This window comes from Meriones unguiculatus, chromosome 17, assembly GCF_030254825.1.
Source record: "Meriones unguiculatus strain TT.TT164.6M chromosome 17, Bangor_MerUng_6.1, whole genome shotgun sequence".
NCBI lineage: Eukaryota > Metazoa > Chordata > Mammalia > Rodentia > Muridae > Meriones > Meriones unguiculatus.
In genome coordinates, this window is record NC_083364.1 from 68,337,248 (window position 1) to 68,359,356 (window position 22,109).

At 36.1% G+C, this 22,109-nt stretch overlaps 1 protein-coding gene across 2 annotated transcripts in view; it reads right to left on the minus strand.

Annotated features, from left to right (window-relative positions):
- Window positions 1-22,109, minus strand: part of Cadm2 (cell adhesion molecule 2) — a 766,465-nt gene that overhangs the window by 224,231 nt on the left and 520,125 nt on the right. For both annotated transcript variants that reach the window (XM_060370623.1, XM_060370622.1), the window contains one exon: window positions 12,792-12,941. In XM_060370623.1, the coding sequence (XP_060226606.1) occupies window positions 12,792-12,941 (150 nt within the window). The remainder of the gene's footprint in view (window positions 1-12,791; window positions 12,942-22,109) is intronic.

Here is a 22,109-nt window from a genome sequence, read left to right on the forward strand (position 1 = left end):
GAGTACAGTGGCAGCACTTTGCACAAAGTAGAGTCAGCTTGCAAATAATTACACAAATCTAATAATTAAATCATTGGCATTGCACAAGGTTCCAAGTAAAGTGATTGATAAGGTACTTGAAAAAATATAACAAGTGAGTCACATAGAAATACAAAGTTTTTGATAATTATTCTGAATTTCTGTAAGTAGGTGATAATAAAAGGGTAAGTAATTATGCTGTCATGATATGATTTCAAAACTAATCTCAGGTATATTATTTTACTTGCAAAATATATTATTGAAATTGTAGAGTACAGCAGTTATTAATTAAATTAATTTTCAAGGAAAATTGGTTTTAATATTATACACATTTCTGAAAAGATATATATACATATATATATACATATGCAACATTGAATGTAATCTTCAATAACTGACTTAGTAATTAGTGTCTGTATGCAGTAACATTAAACTTTAAGAAAGTGAAGTGGTAGGATTGTTATAAACCCTATAGATAATCCTTTAAAATGATCCTTTAAACACATTTGTCATTCATCCTAGTTGTAATACATCTTAACGTTTTCACTGCAGCTACTCCTATAGTTTATTCTATGATCTGATAAGCTGACAACAAACAAAACGTACTCCAGTAGTTCCTTGCCTGACTGTTCAGACAGACAGACAATGAATGACCATCTCATGATACACTATTAAAGGCATTAGCAAAGCCACCATACCCTTCCACTACCTCAGACATTGTCGAGTCAAGTCAGTTAATAGGTTCCTTTCCTTCAGTATCCATATATGAAAATGCATGGAACAATTCTACCATTGTCAATCCTATGAGTTAAAACTTCCTGAGCCTCTTAACTAAAATACACCAGTTGTTATTTCCCAGATCATTCTGTTGAATGAAAAAGTGTCAGGTGGGAGTTTAAGAACAAAATGTATAGAAATCTTCCAACACTGCCTAAAACTACAGCAAATTGTTCTGCCAGCTCTTTAAACTCAATCTCAAATACCTCTTTCTATTTTGAATTGATGATTCCAATTTGTTGCAAGTTTTTCCATATGGATTCATCATTTTCCAGCAGTTTGTTAGTCTTTCTGATAAGAACTATTTATTACAATTGCGTATCTGTATCTTCGCTTAAGTATAAAACCTAAAAATAGGGTAGTTTTATACAAGGCTGTCCAGTTTTTCAGTTCAAACACTTTGTTTATTTCCTTTGCTACAATGTTGGCTTAAAACAACGTAAACAGCATATTGATTTTCGAAGCTGTTTTAATCAAATACCCACCAGCCTATTTTTGCACTTGTACATATGTAGACTTGCAGCCTTCTTATATTCTGATATATTTGGTATCTCCAAAAAAACCTTATTTTTTTTTTTGCAAAAAAGTATATAGTACATTTTACAATGGTAGGATCAAAGGCCAAACTAGGAAACTTGGAGTAATAGGATTTCTATAATTATTTATCATAGAATAGCTATAAATAAAGTGTATTTATTACTGAGGTTGGTGGTTATCTCTTTACCCATTTGCAAAATATTATCCTGTAACATACTACAACACTGATAGGACACCTTGAATTTTATGTTTCCTATAAAAGTTATGCACAAAGAAACCTATGAATCTTGAATTGGATCCTTTCATACAAAACTCCATTTCTTCTTATGTTTATAGGATAAATACTGGCAATGGCTACTAACACCAGATTGAAGATAAATTTTGAAAATGTAGCAAAATTTGCCTCATTTTATATAAAAGTTTAAAATGAGAAACTTAAGCTCACTGAAATTGCTTCAAAATCTCCTTTTCCATTCCTGTTGATGCATTTGTCTGAGACTCATTTTTCTACTATAACTGGCATTATTATAAGGCATAGAAATAATTTAACTCAGACCTTATTTTCTGTCACAAATGATATCAATCCAAAGAGCTTAGATAAATGGACAAGCTAGAAACACATATGACACACTGAAATTTAAACCACGGGAATGTTAACAATTATTATCACATCACTTATCATTTATTTGTCATTTTAAAACAATAAAAAAAATTTACCAGTTTAATAATACTTCCCTATATTTGTCTTGGTGTGTAGCTTTGCTTTTGCACATGTTATGGATGTAGAAACTGCTAATGAAATATTGTGAATTATTTTAGTGCTTCTTCATTTGGTTATTAAATAATTCATCCCAGTTATAATTATGGACATATTTTGTGCTTCATGGAAAAATCTATGGCTCTCAGAGATTCAGGGCTTTGAAAAATGCTCCAGGGCTGAAGATATGGCTCAGCTTTTAAGGGCATTGGATCTTCCAGAGGACATGTGTTCAAGTCCCAGCACCTACATGGCACCTCACAAGTGTCTGTAACAAAAAAAAAAAATTACACTCTTTTTCTGGGGGTTGGGTGTACAACTGCGCACACAGATTCATTTTGCTTCTGATCTTTCTTCCTTCTTCAGTGTTGATTATCTCTATGGCAATCACACATATATGCTGGGGTGACATTTAAACATTGCCTCACTTCTTGACTTACAACCTCCAGCAGGTTTGTTTCTTGAAAAGAACATGATCTTCGATGGTTGTCCAAGCCCAGTCTGCAGTCTATCCAGGGCAATTCACTGCCTTATATACCTCTTTGTGTGTGCTCTGAGATGGACTAGGGAGCTTATTTTTTCTTCCAACACAATTAGACAGAATCTATTCCAGAATGCTTCACTGCTTGGCTCACAGACAGGCCTACCATTAGTCCATTTAGCAAGTGTGGTGTTTCAGACCTACAACTGCTGCTCTTGTGAAATGGAAGCAGACCAGGAGTTCAAGGGTAATGTTTGTTATGTAGCAATCTTGAGGCCATCCTAGACTACATGAAATCTTGTCTCAAAAAATACAAAAATAATAAAACATATTGCAGTGAAGAAAAAAATGACATACACAGAACAAAGAAAAATCCAAAAGTGAACAAAACAAACAAAAATAATGAGCCAGTCCAAAAGTTCAGTAAAAGAGAAAAAGTCCATTGAACATGACTATGTCTTTTTTCACAAATAAAAGATATACCCTGTTGGCAGTGGCTTCAAAAGTTCTACTTCAATGCACTGTATCTAGATATCAATTTTCCTAAAACCAACATTGAACATTTTCAAACAGAGGAATAAGGAATAAGAGACTCAACATGATTAGCAAGCCCCAGTATAACACTCCAGTTCAGCTTCAGTTCACAGAGTGCTCAACTGACATCAGGAATTTTAATTCTTATATTCACAAACATTTTGAGATTAACATAGTACCACTTCCCATAGCTCACTCAAACACCGTTAGTAATATTTCACTACTAACTAATTAATACTTCATTGCTGTTTCCTAGGATCATTCTACAGAGCCTGCTGGGACTACAGAAATAAACTAATAAAAGCAAAGTACCAATATTAATCTATTTCTCATACTCAAAGTTAAAATAAATTAAAATAAGAGAAATTCTAAATTATTATTTTGCATGGACATTAGAAAATATTTATGTAGGTGCAATGTGAGCAAAAACTTGATATTTTTGAATTTATAAAATTTCCAAAAAAATAATGTGAATAAACTGACAAGTAGATCACCATATTCACAAATGTTTAACCATAACAAAGTTACAGCTTCATACATTTATAAATAACCAGTAACAATAACCAGTAACTATGTACATCCTGTATTTGTTTTTGTTTATATTTACTTTGTGTTCTCAAGCCTACACTTCTCAGTTCATATATAAGAATCTCATGGAATACTACTCAGCAATTAAAAACAAGGAAATCATGATGGATGGCAAATACATGGAACTAGAAAAGATCATCCTGAGTGAGGTAATCCAGAAGCAGAATGACACATGATAAATACTCACTTATAAATGGATATTGGGCATATAATATAAGATAAACATACTAAAATTTATAGTCCTAAATAAGTTAAACAACAAGGAGGACCCTAGGAAAGAAGCTGAAACCTCACTCAGAAGGGCAAACAGGATAGACATTGGAAGTAGAAGACAGGAAAGAAGACAGAGCATTCCAGAGGAGACCTCTGAACGTCTCTATCCATCAGGGTATTGAAATAGATGTTGAGACTCATAGCCAAACTTTGAGCAGAGGGCAGGGAATCTTATGGTAGAAGGGGGAGAAAGAAAGACCTGGAGGGTCTTTGTGGAGCTCCACAAAGATACCAACAAGCCAAAAAATTCTGGGCTCCCGGGGTCCTGCAAAGGCTGATAAATCAACCCAGGACCATGTGTAGAAAGGACCTAGACCTGCTCAGATGTAACCCATGAGAAGCTAAGTCTCCATGTGGGTTCCCCAGTAAGGAGAGAGCAGGGCTTATATCGGGCATGGACTCAGTGGTCAGTTCTTTGATCACCTCCCTCTGGCAAGGTGGCCTAACTAGGCCACAGAGAAAGAGGATCCAGACAGTCATGATGAAACCTGGGAGGGAACAGTCAGATAGTAGGGGAGGTATTCCTCCCCTAATAGTGAACTAGGGGAGGGACATGGGGAAGGAGAGGGGGAAGGTGGGACACGGAGAAAAGGAGGGAAAGAGCTACAGACTGGATACAAAGTGAATGAACTGTAATAAATAATAATAATAAAGAAAAATTAAGAAAGAAATTTAAAAAAAAAGAATCTCATTGGGTTTCAAAAGAGCTGTAGAAAATTAGAGGGTTACTAAAGCAACAATATTTTAAATGTACTCTTCCCATTGTGCACTTTGTGTCCTTTTCATAAAGAATTTACTCTATCATAAAAGGTTAAACTGCACAGATTTTACAAACAGAACCATCAGAGATGTACATTCTTTTTTTTTCCCCCAATGAGTTGTATTTTGCAGCCCAAGCTGTTCACGAACTCATGCGTCTCTTGCCTGTACCTGTAGTGTTCTGAGACTGTGGGCCTGTGCCACCCTGCCTGCTTTTCCTGTCTTAATGGCTGCATCTCCATAGTTGTGTCTCCTGATGTCAGGCTGCCTCTGTGATTAAATGCCTCTGGGTTGAAGGTGGAGAACTCCTGATACATCAGAAGCTGAGGCACCAGGACACGTTCCTAAATGTGGAGAAGTACATTCTTAAGAGTTGCACTTGGGACTTCTTGAGGTTAGGGAGCAAGAACAATAGCCTGAATTCCCACTGGTTGAGATGACTCTCTCCCTGAAGCTGCATTAGTGATTTTGTGATTAATTTCTTGTACCCACTTTTGCCCTCAGCTTTCTGATATGATTTAACAAAAACTGTTAATAAGTAGATGTGCACCTTGAATATTTAAAGTAGAAATGGCTGATTGTTTTCTATACAAAAGTTTAGGTTTGTGAATCTTTTAAGATTTTTTATAAGATTACTGTTCAAAATAATTGATTCTTTCTTTGCAATTTCAAATTGCAGCCTGCCAGTAAAGAGAAACTAGCTGAAAAAAACTTACGTTGCCAATCAAACTTACTTAAACAAATATTTGTAGTATAGCTGACAGACATTTCTTCTTATTTGTTCACATGACAAATGAGGGAAGGATCTCTCTTGCATCCTTTTATAGTGGTGCTAATCTTATATATGAAGGCCTCTCCCTCTTGACCTTATCATTGTTGTGATAAAATACTGTGACAAAGGCAACTTATAAAATAAAGCTTTTAATTGTTCTCAACCACAAAAAAAAAAAAAAAATTACCTTGCCTGCTTACACTTTTTAAACATGTAATAAGTTGCTTAGTTACAAATGTATATGGGTTCTTGGGAATAATTTGGTTTTCACCCATAATACGTAAAACATTTGATCATGTAGTGTAATTAATAAAAATAAAAATAAAATAAAAAATCAAGAGAAAAAATAAATAAAATGACTTTATCATAACAGAAATTGATGCTGAACATTTACATTATCTTTTTGGAAAAAAAATGATGTTTCAACAAATTGATTTTTCAAAATGAAATTGCTGCTGAAACTTGATTCTCCCTCCATAGAATCAGTGCAAATGAAGGCAATGGTGAACACAGCATGATACAAAGTTTTAGGGATTTATGTGTGTTACATATTGGGTATGTTACTTTCTGTTTATTCTTCCTGTTCTTTGCCTTGAGGAACTAATATATTCAGTAAACCTTGATATATAGTTTCCAATTGTGTTCATCCCAGGGAAGACACTGACAGATGATCAGAACATAAGAAGAAAGACACACAAATTGCATATTTCCACACAATGTCCTCTTATCACTGTTTCAGTTCCTAGCCAGAATTGAAGGTGGGGGTCCCTTTGTTTCTTCTTTAGGCCCACGGTCAGGTCATCTTTCCCCTGTTCCTAGGACCTTGGTGTTTAATCATCTTTGGTGATTACTCTGAGTATGTCTGTCTCTTTATACTTAGTTTTCACATTCTATTTAATTCAATTGTAACATTGATTTCCAATGGTAACTTGATTCCTTTTGTTTAATATATATACATACATATATATAGTATAATATATATATATAATATACATAATTTGCCACTGGATTTCCTAATTAGTGTAAAGTTTGTGTAGTGTGGTAAGGTTGAGGAGAAAATATCACTGATGAGATCAATGACAAGAAGGTATCTTTGGAACAGTATCCTGGAATAAGTTGCTATTTCTCTGCAAGAAAAATGAAAATTCTAAAAACTAAGTAAATGAAAGCAACAAAGGGAAGTCTTTTCCAAAACACCATATCATGCATAGTAAACATAGATGTCTGTCTTCTCACATAAGGTTACTATTCATAATCTTCAAATCTTGAAGGGTTTGTTTGTGTAAAACATGGGAAGGTCTTCTGAACCTATGGCTAAAGATTCAGTATGAAAAGGTAAAGATTTTGAAGGCTATCTAGCAGTTAAATAAAATAACTTGTAAATATAAGACAACAATATTAATTTTACATTACTCTGAATAAGGAGGATGCATGGGCATTTTGGAAGAAAGCAAAAGGAATTTTAATATGGTCCACCTTGATACATCTTTTGCTCTGTTCATCTTTAATATTTTAAACCTTGTCAAAGTGATTGATACCAGGTACACAGATAGACACTGTGAAGCATCATTGATTGGTATAGAGCCATTTAAAATTCATCTCATTTTTCTTCTCTTTTTTATCAGTCTTGTTTTAGGAAGCCACATCCATGTTCATTCTTTTCCATTATTCTCAATATTAATGTAAACTTATCAGCAGAATAAGTAGTTAATTAACACTAGTGACATGGGGCTTTGTTTGGGGGAGTTATTTGCTTTCACTCCTTTAGGAAACTTGTGAAGGTACTGGGCAATATTTTTGCATGTGTTGTGTATAAAATGTGCATGGCTCTATGTATGCATGTACGTAAAGAACACTTCTTTTGTGCATGAGTGTGAAGAGGTTGTTTTGGGTGTCTTCCTACATTACAGAGTCTCTTGCTAAGCCCTGAGACTGCTGATTTGATGGCTTTGTCCATGGATCCCCTGTATCTGCCCCCCAAATAATGGAACTTTAGGAAGCCTCCACACATACCTGGTATTTTGCAAGAGTACTGGAGTTCTAGACTCCAGTGTTCAGGCTCACAGGGCAAGCAAAGCCATTCCCTCATCCAAAATCTGATAAAGTAAAATACACAGAGCAACACATTTTACATTTTTATATGAAGTAAAGTCTGAGCACATAGAGATGCAGCTGTTGGATGCGCACACTGTGTGCTCATGGAGATGCTCGCTGAAGTATTTGTCAATAAGGGAGCACTGAAGTGTTCTTTTCTGAGAATTAAGTGATCGGTTCTTGCTACTTCAATTGTTTTATCCTTTGTCTGCACAGGAAAAGAAACTATGATCTAATTGATTTTTTTATTTCTATTGTCAAATACCACACAGCATTCCTGTGGAGTTATAATGACCTCTGCTACCTGTTCTCTCTGTCTTCACATACCCACACAGTTCCACCTGCTTACCAGCCATTTAGAACAGTGGGGATGATGAGGCTTGTGGAAATCGAAGGAAGAGGATTCTAACAAGTAAATGCTCCCTAAGCAACATGAGCCAAGCTTTCTTTAAACCTCATGGATAACTCATTGACTCATCTTGATTTTCTTTTATACATAGTCTTTTTTTAAATTAAGTATTAAACAAAATGACTTCCCCATAAACCAATTCAAACGTTAATGACTTCTTGTCTTCGGGTATGCACGAGACAGGTAGGAATCTATTAAAAATGCTGCTCCAATCGAACCACCAGACCACCTGATTTGGGGATGTGTCAATAATCGTCTTTTATTAGTGGAATGCTGGAATCAGTTTTAGTATCAAAAGTCATATCTGACCCAGTGCCTATTACTTCAACAACAAATTTTCATTTGTTTAATATTTGACGCCTGTTTGGTGACATCCACGTGATTCTTGCTTACCAGCTTTATATTCATCAAGGTTTCTATGCCAGGTGAAAGACAATTCTACATCCAGAACCATGTTTCCAAAGAGTAACTGTCAGCTGGGCAGCACTTGGTGTGTAATATGTGTGCTTAAGCAGCAGAATTCTAAGTGTCCATTTATTTTAAAAGTGTGTAAGAGCAGATAAGTGGATGTGGCTACTGAATTGTTCAGACCAGGCACATGGCATTTCCCTTACCATGTAAGTGTTCTCTATAAATCACTGGCAATGTGTCCCTTTGTCTTACTCTATGTGTATTTTCAACATTGTGAAAGGAGGATCTGCTCTTTAAGAAAGAAGTAGGTGACAAAAGAAATCAATAACAGAATGTGGGATATGCTGTTATCTACTTGTAATCTCAGACTTGAAAGGTCGAAACAGGAGGACCAGGAGTTCAAGGCCATCCTCATCCCCACTGGGAATTTCAGATCAGCCCAGGATATAGGTTTCAGACAATCAAACAAAAACAGCTAAGGATACAGGTGCTGGAGGTTTTTGTTTGTTTTTTTTATGTTTATGTTTTTGTTTTGCTTTGTTTTCTTCACTAGGTGGACATCCTAGTTATAACCAAGGCAAAATGTCAGGTTTAAAATCCCTTCACTGCTCTCCTTTGCTGTGGGTTTGAAAACAACATTCCTTAGATTTTGAATATCTTGTTTCTATTAATAACTGTTAATAACTGTCACTTTAACAACTACAAGTTACCTATTACAACAAACATGCCAAAATGTGGATGAGATCATAGTTTTCATTTAACTTTGATAAGAAATGATGCTAGGTAAGTCTTACGTTAACCAATGCCCTAAATTGCCAGTTGTGCCTCCATAGCTATGTTGTTGGCTTCTCATGCTTGACAGATGCTCTCTTCAGAGAATTCCTAGCTTTATTCTCTTTCAGCTGATCATCACCTGCCCAATATCATCCATGCTCTGTTGTAGCTTTTAACTCTAAGGAAGCAAGTTTTCTCTACCTTACTGAGCTGTTCATTCATCACATCTGGGAACACTTAAAGATTTACTTTTCTAAGTAGCCTTCATTGTCAAATACTTATATTTGAGGGTCATTACTGCTAGATAGTCATTCAGTTCAGATATAATAAGAACTGAGTAATTGACAGGTGAGGGGATAACCACATTTGACTAGTATTCATAGAGGTGTTTATCTGTGAACATTTTTCTACTATAGCATTGCAGTTGGTAACTTAATTGATAGAGTAGCCAGAAACCTACAATCAGGGAGGTATATGATGGGGAGGAGGAATTAGTGAGCTGAGTTTTGCAATGTAACTGTAAGCTCTCATTTGTCAAAGGAATGGTGAAACCAGTGTATACTTCAAGAATTAATATGATTACATGCATTAGGTTTTTATGAAAGTTCAAAGACACAAGAACATACAGGCAGATATTGTAAATGTAGTTTGAGTTTTCCTCATTGCATAATTATCCTTCAGAATAAAAGTTGCCTACTTGCAACTCTTGGCAGATATTGTATTACAAGTTGCTCTATTTACGACAGGAAAAATGCATTAGCTTGAAATACTCAGAATCAATTCCAGTCTTAGACTCTCTGTAAAGGATAACTTATAGAACCACAGAAAGGGAGGCAAGGGCAGTTAATATAGATTTTATCTTCGTGCCTGAGGATGTGACCTCTCAATTGTAGATGTCAACTATAAGCATACTCTTCTTCCTGAGAAAGTACAGGATCCATTAAAGTGGAGCTTGTTACCACCAACAGTGTGATTAATAAGCAACAACAATGGAGTGGATTAATGTTATATTATTGGTGGTTGGCAACCGTGACAAATTTCTCGTTTGTAGTATTTTATATATTAAAAAAAAAATACTCTCTGTGGCTAACTTGATAAAGTGGTTGCTTCCCTTGCTATCAAAATGGTCTGTGTTTTATCACTAGAAAGAATCTAAAAAACCTGATGTGAAGGTGCTCTTCCTGCAACCCCTAAGCTGGAGAGACAGAGAGAAGTATAAGCCACTGGTTCACTAGCGAGCCAGCTTAATCTACTTTGTGTGCTCTAGGCCACTGAAAGACCATGTCTCAAAATAAGATGAGAGTGACACTCCCTTGAAGCTGTTGTGTGGCCCTCAAACATGTTCACATGTGCACAAACACACATACACACAGGCAAGTGTAAACATGCACTTTGTGATATACATATACAAATGTACTACAAGGCAATATTTGATTCGGTGCAGTGATAGAAGAAAAGGAAATATTGCTAAATTAATATACTTTACCTTTGTTTGTACACAAAAATGAAATGTAAAGTATGATTATAACAAAATATACTTCATAAAGGCATACACAAATAAGAGTTCCTATAATCCTAATCTCGGGAAGCAAAACTGTGATTAGCAAGGGAGTGGCAAATGTCACATTCATCAGTAGTCACAGCTAGTCCCATGCATTGATTGTACTGGAATACATGTCTCATGGGAAAGAGGAAGTTATTGTTCTCAAATGTCTGGTGAAAATTTGTAAACTATTGCTTAAAAGACAGTATTGCACTGTTTAGACTTTTCATTAAAGTACAATATTGTTGTGAGTGGGTTTCATTCAATCTGTTGAAGACCTTGAGAGAAATCATGATGACCCCTGTTTTAGGTACAGACTATCAGGGGACAATTCCTTGTGTCTTTAGCGCCATAGCCTTCTGTAAATATTTTAAGCCCATCTATTTCCATAACCATATGAGCTAGTGTCTCAAGACAAAAGTCAAAATATCTATTCTTTTATCCTATTATTTCTCATCCTCTGAGGATTCTCAGATTGGGCTCTTTGAAAGAACAGTGTGCACTGTTGTCACTGAGCCACATTTCCAGCCACCCTTCAAAGAATCTATAATCCACATCCATGGTTTTTTAAACACTTGTCCTTTACCTTCTAACATGTTTTGTTCTTTTGTTTATTTGTCATCCGCACTACTGACTAGGTATGAGGGCAGAGACTCTTCTTTGTTCTTTTCCACTGGTAGTACAAAGAGACCTTCAATATATTTGAACTTACTCAATTACATATTTAACCAGTGTTTCATGATATATTAAAAAAGTTGTCCAGTATCCGAGTGGGTTTCCTACTAAGGGGAACAGGGAATGTCCCTGACATGAACTCAGTGGCTGGCTCTTTGACACCCCCCCTCCACTGCTGAGGGAGGAGAAGCCTTACCAGGCTACAGAGGAGGATATTGCAGCCAGTCCTGAAGATACCTGATAAGCTAGGGTCAGATGGACGATGGACAGGGAGGAGGACCTACCCTATGTACCAGTACCAGTGGATTTAGAGAGAGGCAGGGAGGAGATGAGGGGGGGAGGGGGAGGATTGGGAGGAGCTACATCTGGGATACAAAGTGAATAAAATGTAATTAAGGTAAAAATATTAATTAAAAAAGTTGAAAACCTGAAAAATAATTTTCAGTTGTTAACATTAATGGGAATTTTATTTACTAGTATATAATATATGTAATATGCATCTTTATTACAGTTTGCTTGGTCAAACTTTTCATAGCTAAGAATTAAGCTTATTTTAGGTTGTCTTATTATTATCTAGAACATTCCATGTGAATAGCAAATGTAAACATTTTTAACATATAATATGTGAATCATATGTTCTATTTTGTATAATAAAAAATTACTTATAAATATTTCCACTATTTATTACATTTCCTGAACTCACAATTCCATCTACTGTTATAATAATAGATGGAAAATCAACAATTTGACATATAATTATTAGATGTTTGCTTAAGCTGTAGAGTATAGATTTCTGCACTACTAAAACACTTAAATCACAACTTGTGTTTTATCTAATTAGAAGCGTTAATTAATGGAGACCAAATCTACCTCCTATTTAGACACACATTAATACAGTTTCAAAGTTAATTTCAGGGTTTTTAATATGTTTATGAATAGATAAATAAATTCTATGGTTTTTTTCTTGCTGATCCAATTGATGAGGATAAAGCTATAAAAAAAAGCTTTCCTATTGAAAGCATCTTTTAAATAAGTAAAATCAGAATTATAAAATAATAGTACATTACCTGAGATGAGAAAAAAATTTACTGTACAAACAAGAAAGCCCTAAAAATGAAAGGATGCAGCATAAAGATGGGTGTGAGAAGCAGGCAGGAAAATCATTTTCAAACAGAACTGAGGCTGTTTATTTTATTAGAAAGTTGACACAGGTTATCCTTGGTGTTTATGACTTGCAAACTAAAGTATTTAATATTTATCATGTTTAAATACAAGCAGCAGCAGTTTAGTAATCAAAAGGAATAATTTGAATCATCTTATGAAAATAAATTCATTATAATTAGGATATTTCAGAACATGTTTAAAACATTTCTGAGAAAATATATTCACCTTTCTTGTCATCGAAGTACAGAGTCTGTTGAGCTGGATTTGACCACTGGAGGGAGGTGTTATCATTTTGATCAACTCTGCAGGTCAAAATTGCAGTTCCGCCTTCAACAACCGTTACATTTTGAGTTAGTGGAAACTGCCCTTGGCTGCCTAAAAGAAGATTAAAGAAAATGTTGATTAAATGAAAGTTATAAAATAATTAACTCCCCCCAAAACTACATTGCACATCGGGATTTACACAAAATAAAATTTAGAACAACAAAATTATACATTACAAAATATAGAAAAGCAATTTAGATCCATTAAGTCAACCCTTCTGTGCACCATTAGGGCTCCTGTATATTTCCTTCTATTTCTCAGAAAAAGTACCTCTCCAAGGCACACATGAAGTTATATTCCAATAGTAATACAATAATCTTTCATTTTCCTTGGACTAGAATTGGTTATGTGGTGTTAGATGGAGTCACTGCTGAAGATAAGGCAGGGAGTGATGTTGCATGAATTAAGCTCTCTGCAGGAACATAGAAAACTCATAAAACACTTCCCGGTAGCTTTTTGTAATGTAGAACAAAGCTCATAATATATAAAAACTATACGTTTAGAGTTAATTTATGATAAAAGAAATGATAACTGAACCCCACCTTATTGGGAAACTTTATAGAGCCTCTTCTGATATACACAATGTCAGCAAAACAATATGTGTACTCTATAAAGAATATTCATGCTTTAGAATATTTCTTGAAAGATTTCAAAAGTGACATACACCTGTAGTCTTAGCTACTCAGGAAGCTGAACAAGGAGCCCCTGCATTCCAGGAATTTGAGGCCAGCCTTATTACCAATAGCAACATATTTTCTCCAGAACAACAGCAACAACTCTACCCCCCCTCACATGTGTGCACATGCCCACACAATTTTCATCCAAGAATATATTTATAACTGCCTTGCCTGCATTTCTGTAATAATTACCTTTCTCTGTATTCAAGATAATACATCTTTTTAAGTTCTTAAATGAATCATCAATTTAGGTAATGCCAGCATATAAGCTATTTTTTTTTCTGTTTTCACTTGTATTATATTAATGATTAATGCAATCTATGTAATAAATGTACTTAGCAATCACACCCCAAATAATTTAAACAAGGTTACTGGGTATAGGAATGTAACATATACTTTCCATTTCTGGAATGATCTGGAGACCAAGTCTGCCCAATCTGATAACAAAGATCCACAGTGATAAAAATTATGTACCAGAACCAGGTGAAACTACTATTATGTGAGCATGGTAGATCATTAAGTCAAAAACAATTTACATAGTCAAGGACATTAGGGTGCCTTAATCACACCCATGAAATTTATTTCTCTTTTCTTCTTTAGTTTGTAATGATTCTCTCATTACTCCAAGCACCACTTGAGCCGTTGGCATAAAGAAGTTTATTACCAAGAAGCTTGTTGATTGGCACCAGAAGAGACAAAAGGGCCTGAAGGGAAACATTTCTTTCAAGGCTTAAATGACCCAAGCACAGAGGTTCATGACCACCTTATATAATTAAGACTTTCAGGACCTTTTACCTTCTCAATGCCAGCTCCTTCAAGTCACCATGACAACTCCCCAGGATACCTCCTTTTAATCTAATATGAATTTTAAAATTAACATTGGAGTTTTTAGTAAAATATCCTTTGATAGTTTACTTGAAATTCAACAGGACCATATTGGGGTGTGTCTTGCCTTCAGCTCATAGATGACCTCTAGCGGGGAGCTCAGAGGACTATGGGTCTTGTCAAGTGATGTGGGGCAAAAACCAAAACACACCCAGGCAAACATCAGCTCAGACACAAGAGGGAATACTTGCTTAGGATTATCAGCTAAAAAATATGGAGCTCAGTATGATTCTAAGGTGCATTTCTTGGACTCCCTGTTGTTAATATCATGTATAAATTGAGCAATCCAGAGGTGATTCTCCAAATCTCATAAAGGTCACAACTGCTAATAAATAAACAGGTTCAATCTAAACGACATTTTAACCATCAACAAGTGCATCGATAACACTGTCTTTCTCTTTAAAGAATTCAGGGGGGAAAGGCAGTGATGCCTGCAACAATTTTATCTACTATATTTGCAAAATAATTTTCAAAACATCCCCATAAGAAAATATTATCCTTCTCATTTCACAGATGGGTAAACTGACACTGGGAGGTTAAGTGATTTTTTTTCCTTTCCCTTGGTGAAACAAAGTCAATGAACCATTTGAAGTTTATTCTGAAAGTTCCACATTTTTTTTTCCACAGGAGCTGCTGGGTCATAATAGCTGTGTTACCATTTGATGAAATGTGAATTCAACAACAAAAGGGGAAAAAAAATCAGCAATCATTTTTTACAATGAAATTGAAATTGTAAAATCGGATAAATGTCAGTATTTGTTGTACTTAAGTCTTCTGTGGTAATACAAGAAACTAATTCACTATTTCAGTATTTAATTTCTGTTCCAGAAAGAAAGAAAGAAAGAGAGAGAGAGAAAGGAACGAAGGAAGGAAGGAAGGAAGGAAGGAAGGAAGGAAGGAAGAAAGAAAGAACGAACGAACGAAAGAAAGAAAGAAAGAGAAAGGTATCTCCATGCTAGGTATTTATGTACATTGGCAACCCTTCCAAGGGTGGAATATGGACTGTGTTCTTCCAACATTTCTCAACACCTAACTATGTATAGCTAGAATTTTGTTTTCATTAAAAAGCCAGCTATGTTATGTGAATTTTTGTTTATTTTAATCCCTTGTCTTGGATATACGGCTGCTACAGATTAGTCCCCAGTAGCTAACTATGACTTTCAGGCTGCCCTGGCAGGGGTGTGATTTTGCCATCTGAGGATAGTTTACATTTGGAATTCTGGAGACTCTTGTATGAATGCAAGGGCCCTGAGAGGTCCTGCAGTGGCCGCTGCTTTCCCTGCAGCTGGCACTGCTGCTGGTATTGATGTTGCTGCTTTCTGTTTGCTAGATTGCTGGTTGAAGATATCCTGAGGACAAAGATCAAATTTGCCCCAAGGAACTCGATGCTGTTGTGCTCCCCACTTCCATCCCTCCTCTCATTTTGATTTTGCTTTGCTGCACATTTAAATACCGCTACCTGTGACTGAGTTTGAAACTTCCACTGGAGCCCAGAGGGATCATTGGTAGGTACGCAACTGAAGGTAGTGATTCCTCCCTCTTTTTCTGAATCTGTCATCAAACTAGTTCTGCACTGAGGGGTGGAGGCCCCAAGCCCCTCCCTGTCTTGTAATGACATAGTATAGATATAGTTATTGAGAATTACAATTATGATGGCTATATCTTGCCCAGATGATGTCGTATGTTCTAGCTCTTGTTTCTACTCTTCTGCAGTGTTCCCAGAGCCTTGGAAAGAATGGTATAAATGTCTTGTTTAGGATTGAATTGGGTGAAATTTTTTTAAACTTTATTTAGTGTGTATCTGCTTGGCCACATAAATGCGTACCATGGTGAGTAGATGGAGGTCAGGGAACAACCTGAAGGAGCTGCTTCTCTACTTTGACCATCTGGGTTCTGGGGATCGAAGTCAGATATCCTTCTTTCTTTCCTACCTAGTGTTGGGTGCTAGGAAGAGATATGATTAGTTTATGGAGGTAAGAAAAAGAACCCAATAAAGCAGCCAAAAGCCCTGCTACAGGTATGATTTCAGTTCTCTAACTCTTGCTGCATAAAATTCTTGAAGTCAAATAATTTAGTTTTCCCAATAAAGAGCAAACTCATGTGGAGAATCAACTAATCCTAAATACCCTTAGGATATGTGGTTTCCAAAATCAATTTAAAAGCCTGTGTGGCAGGCAGTCAAGCTTCTTCTAAGAGTTCTGAATTGCCATTTCCTTCTTATAATCAAGACAAACACTGAGTCACTTTGACTTTCCCCTTTTAACTCTTCATGACTCAGTTTTGCCTTTCAATTTCAGGACATCTTTCCGAAGGAGTTTTCTCAATTGGAAAACTTAATATCATGTCAAGTTAAGAATGCATCCTCGGTGCTCTTATTATGTACTTCCTTACCTTTCATGAACACACATTTGCGGGATAGATAGAGAAAAGGAAGTTTGCTAATGAACCAGCAAGGTAACCTCAAACCTGAGAAAAACTGATGGAAAAGAAAAAGAAACCTGGTTCAGGCATTACTAGTTTTGATTTACTCAACAAGCTTGGAAGCAAACTAGTTTTCCAGGATACTTTTATGGATAGCTTTTTTTTTTTTTTTTTTTTTGTACTGAATTCATATTGTTATTTGTGCAAGTATCTATTTGCTTCCTTAATTCTAAACTAATTCAGAGTTTGGTAGCCACAGGCCATGCCTGCCATAAAATCAAGTAGCTTGTAGATACTCATTTATCTCTCTGTTCCTCCAGACTCAATCCCCAAGTCTCAAGCCTATCATTGCCACAGAACACCTGCTAAGTGTGTTGTCTGTTAACACAGTTGTCTGTCCTGCCTGACCACATACCTGTGGATCCCAAAGACCATTGTCTCCTAACTTTTCCCCCCTACCCTCAACTTGTGGCTCCTTCCCATCCTGCAACTCCAGCAGGCACCCCTTGCTAACTGAAGACCTGCTCCTCCCAGGGAAACAAGTAGGCAGACTCAAACCACTCCTACTGGGGAGATTCAATCTCCCAGTGTCACTGCCAGCTCTGGAGCTGGAAACCTGCCGGTGATCTCCTTGACTGATCCCACCCCCAAGGGATCACAAAGACATTCTCTTCCAACATTCCTTCTCCCAACTCATGCCACTTTCCTTGCTTACAGTATCCCCAGCAGGAATACCCAGAGAACACACCAACAGAGCAGGCCAGGAACAGTCAACACAGACACCACACTCTTCAAAAATCCAGAGAGGAAACAGAAAATAAGAAACAAAACCCAACAGACCTTCATGATAAAAGTCCTTGAGATATTAAGGATACAAGGTACATACATAAACAAAATAAAGGCAGTTTACAGTAAGCCTATAACAAACATCAAATTAAATGGTTAGAAATTCAAAGAAATTTCATTAAAACTAGGAACAAGATTTTAATGAAACAAGATTTTAATTCAGTATAGTATTTTAAGTTTTAACTGACCAATAAAACAACTACTGAAGGAGATAAAGTGGATACAAAGTGGAAAGAAAGAAGTCAAAGTATAATTATTTGCAGAAGGTATGATAGTATATATAAGTGACCTTAAAATCTTTACCAGGAAACTACTATAGCTGAAACTACTATAGCTGATAAACACTTTCAGCAAAGTAGCTGGACACAAAAATAACTCACAGAAATCAGTAGTCCTCTAACAAAAGCAAAAACACCGAGAAAGAAATTAAGGAAATAACACATTTCATAGTAATCTCAATATAAAATATATTGGGGTAACTCTAACAAAGCAATTGAAAGACTTCTATGATAAAAAAAAAGCTTGCAAGTCATTGAAGAAAGAAATTAAAGATATCAGAAGACAGAAAGCTCTCCCATGTTCATGGATAAGTATGATTAACATAGTAAAACTGGCTATCCTACCAAAAACAATCTACACATTCAATGCATCCCCCATCAAAATTCTAACATAATTCTTTATAGATCTTGAAAGGATAATCTCAACTTCATAAAGAAAAACAAAAAAAAAACAGGTTAGCTAAAACAATTGTAAACAATAAAAACAAACAAACAAAAACAAAACTGTTAGAGGTCTCATCTTTCCTGATTTCAAGATGTACAGTAGAACTATAGCAATAAAAACAGCATCATATTAGCACAAAAAGACACAATGGACTATAACTGAAGATTCAGACATGTTAGACATCTTAGGGATTTTTTGTTTGTTTTTTATAAAAAAGCTAAGCATACACACTGGAAAAAAGATAATATCTTCAGCAAATGGCACTTGTCAAACTGAGTGTCTGCACGTAGAAGAAGAATGCAATTTGATCCATGTCTATTACCTTGCACAAAACTAAAGTCCAAGTGGATTATGAATTTATTTTATTTTCTCTATGTCAATACCAATTTTAATTCGTTTTCTTTGCTGTGTTCATTTCACCTTTCAAGCACTGCCAGTAGATATAGAAAGTTGCGGCGGATTTAATGGTCTCTTCTCATTGTACAATGAAGCTAGACACATTTCTAGGTGTCTGGCATATTAATGATTTAGTCTGCAGAGGTCATCTTGTCATCATCTCCACCTTGAAGACTAGAGGACTGTTGCTTCAAAACCTCATAACATGTGACCACTCATATAGCCAGAAAAGACAGAAGCAAATTTTTCAATTCTTTTCTTTTAAATGCTATTTGCTTCTCCATAGGCTGGTTAAAAAAATAGACTGAAAATAAGTGTGCTTCTGTAACCATGATTTTAAAAGAGTATAGTATATAGTCAAGCATTTTGAAGACAGACGCTGATGCTCACACCTCTTTTTAACAAGTGAAAACATATTTGTAATCCCCTTCAAGGATAACGTGTGAACTGGCTCAGGGCAGCTTCTGAGATTCCATGGGTTGGTACTCCCACCACCCCATACTCAGTGACCTAAGTTGGTAGCTAGAACTTGACCACAGAGGGAATATTTTCACCATAGAAATTGGCAAGAACTACAGGCCAATGATTTTCCCCACACAGAAAGTTGTTAAATATTTACAGTGCACCACTGAAAGTCATCATTGATGTCTCTGTTACAACAACTGCATAGGTTTTTAGCTTATTTTTTTCTTCTTCTGATCCATGATCACTCTAATAAAATTTTTTGAAACAGCTTCCAATTGCCCCCTACTTCTTGTCTACTGAGGTTGAAGTACTAGATTTTTCTACACTGTCCAATTTATGTCAATCTATCACCTGTGTTATACAAATACAACTTGCTAATGTATAGCTAAGAAAGAACGGGAATAATTCATATACAGAGCTGCTAAATTTATTTCAATTCTTTACATAGTAAACAAGTAGCTTCTCCAGGTTTTTATTTCTCCAGTGTTTCCATCTGTTGTATAAGGAACCTAAAATTAAAAGGGAAACAATCAAACCCTTTTCTCCCATTAACTTGAATTACTTAAAAGCTGTCTAGCACTCAGAAGTTTGCCCCTGCCTTTACTGTTAAACCACAAAACATCTAACACACCACCACGCAGGATACAAAGAAACCAATTCTAAAATAATGGACACCACTAAAACTTGGTTGAGAGGTTTTGACAGACCGTGAGAACAAAGAAGCATAAGGAAAACCAGGAGTAGAATTATCAAGTGGGCAATAAAAGATGTATTTTTTCAAATGCTGATCTCCAAACACGGTGTACTTCCACAAACAATGCATTTTAAGCTTTACTATCTTTTCAATACATGAATGGAAACCATGGCTTCTCTAGCCCTTCCTGAGCTAAAGCATAGCCCGCAAAAGGGCAGCAGTGTATGCCGTGCATGACTGCTTCCTCTCTGAGAGCAATGGCCACCTGATACAGTCCTAGACAGACAGACAGAGGCTGGGGCCCTGTACTGCTGAGAGGGTGATACATAACAGGCAGTAATTTTAAAGGACAAATGGTCAAATTTTGTGGGCAAATTAACAGCAATAAAGGGTCTCTCTTTATACTTCACTTCCTGAAAATGAGGAAGACTCTTTGAAAGAAAGATCCACACTTAAAAATTAATAACAGAAAACATAAGAGACAGGAGAAAATGGGAATGTACAGCTTTTCAACAAGCATGTGTCAAAATCCCCAGAGTTATACAAGGGCATGTAATTTAACCCTTCATTTGGGAGTGTGGTTACATGTTAAAGTTGCTGAATTTATCTGTACATTTATCTAATTCCAAAAAGGTACTGCCACCTGAGTCAAATAGCACATATAACGTTGGTGTAATTTTTTTGTTTTGTTTTCTCTCAGGAACAGTATTTAAATGCAAACAACATTCCTTGTGTTGAGGTTCTTATTTATTGGATTCAAAGATCACAAATGCCAAGAGAATGAGTAGATATGAAATACACTTAATTGTTTTGAAATATAAAGCCAACAAAAATTGAAAGAAATAGACGGTACATTTTAAAATGATGTACAAGGAAGATCTACCATTGCTTACTTAGCTTTTTCCTTTGTGCTACTCTCAGCTCTCAGGATCTCTCTACTCTCTTTTCCTCCCTCACTCCTTTTACCTTCTCTTCCTCCTCTTTTTGTCTCTCTGTCTCTATTATCTCTTCTATCAAAGAGTTTGGGCTATATAAATAAAGAACATGCATCTCACAAAGTTTAGGATCATTCATGTCGCCTAAATTAGAGTCTAAAAATATATCTAAGTGCACACACAGCATGTTATTACTTCCACTAAATTACCAAAGGCATTCTAAACAAATAACCTTCTAATGTGAAAGTTGTGGCTCAGTAGTTGTGTGGAATGAAACACGTATTGCATACTAAAGCCTATTAGATTGCAAAACGCAGATGTCATTAATGCAGGCTTACAATTCTCAAGAGAACCGCAATGAATGCTCTATCATGTGGGAAGGGAAATTGGAGGCAAAATTAAGACTGATAACTAAGTGCAAATTGGTCCCACTTCTGGAAAAACCCTCTGTTCTTTCACATACAATTTACTAGTCATCTTGTTTTCTGTTTTCTTTTCTACATTCTAGATTTTAAGAATTTCCTAAAATCTATTGGCTGTACCAAATAATTTTATTTTTCTCTGCGTGTACTACTTTTTTTGTTTTCTGGATTCTACTTTTCTTTTAGAATATAACACCTGCTCTCCACCTTCTGTGCCATCCCTCAGCCCAGCCACTGTGGAGCATGGCCATCAGACCGATGCTGCCTGCCAGTTTCCATAGAGACAGGATGCACATCAGAGACCCGTGTTCCGCTACAACTGCCAGACCAAAGCCGGGAAGAGACAAAGCTGGCGGGCAGTGGGTCTTGCAAGGCCAGGAAAGGTTGGAAGGGCTTTCTCTTCCTGAGATCGAAGTAGAGCAGTGCCAAACTGGCAGCTTCGGGAGTTACAATCCTGTAGACCAGATCCTGCTGCTTATGGTGGCCATTGTGAGCAACGCACTCTGAAACCAACCCAGAGAGCAGAAGCTCTTGCATACCCAGAGCTTGGCCCTCAGCCTTTGTTGGCTTCTGATCCATGACAAAAGGCCCTTTCAGATTTACAGTGGCACCCGCAGCTCCTGACCCACAGAATCATAATTCTCCTCCAGAAACTGCCTGTTTTTCTCTTTTCCAGAATGTCAAATGAGTTTTCTAGGTCATTCATAACAAACTTCAGGACTTATTGAAAGACATGTCTCCAATTTAACCACACA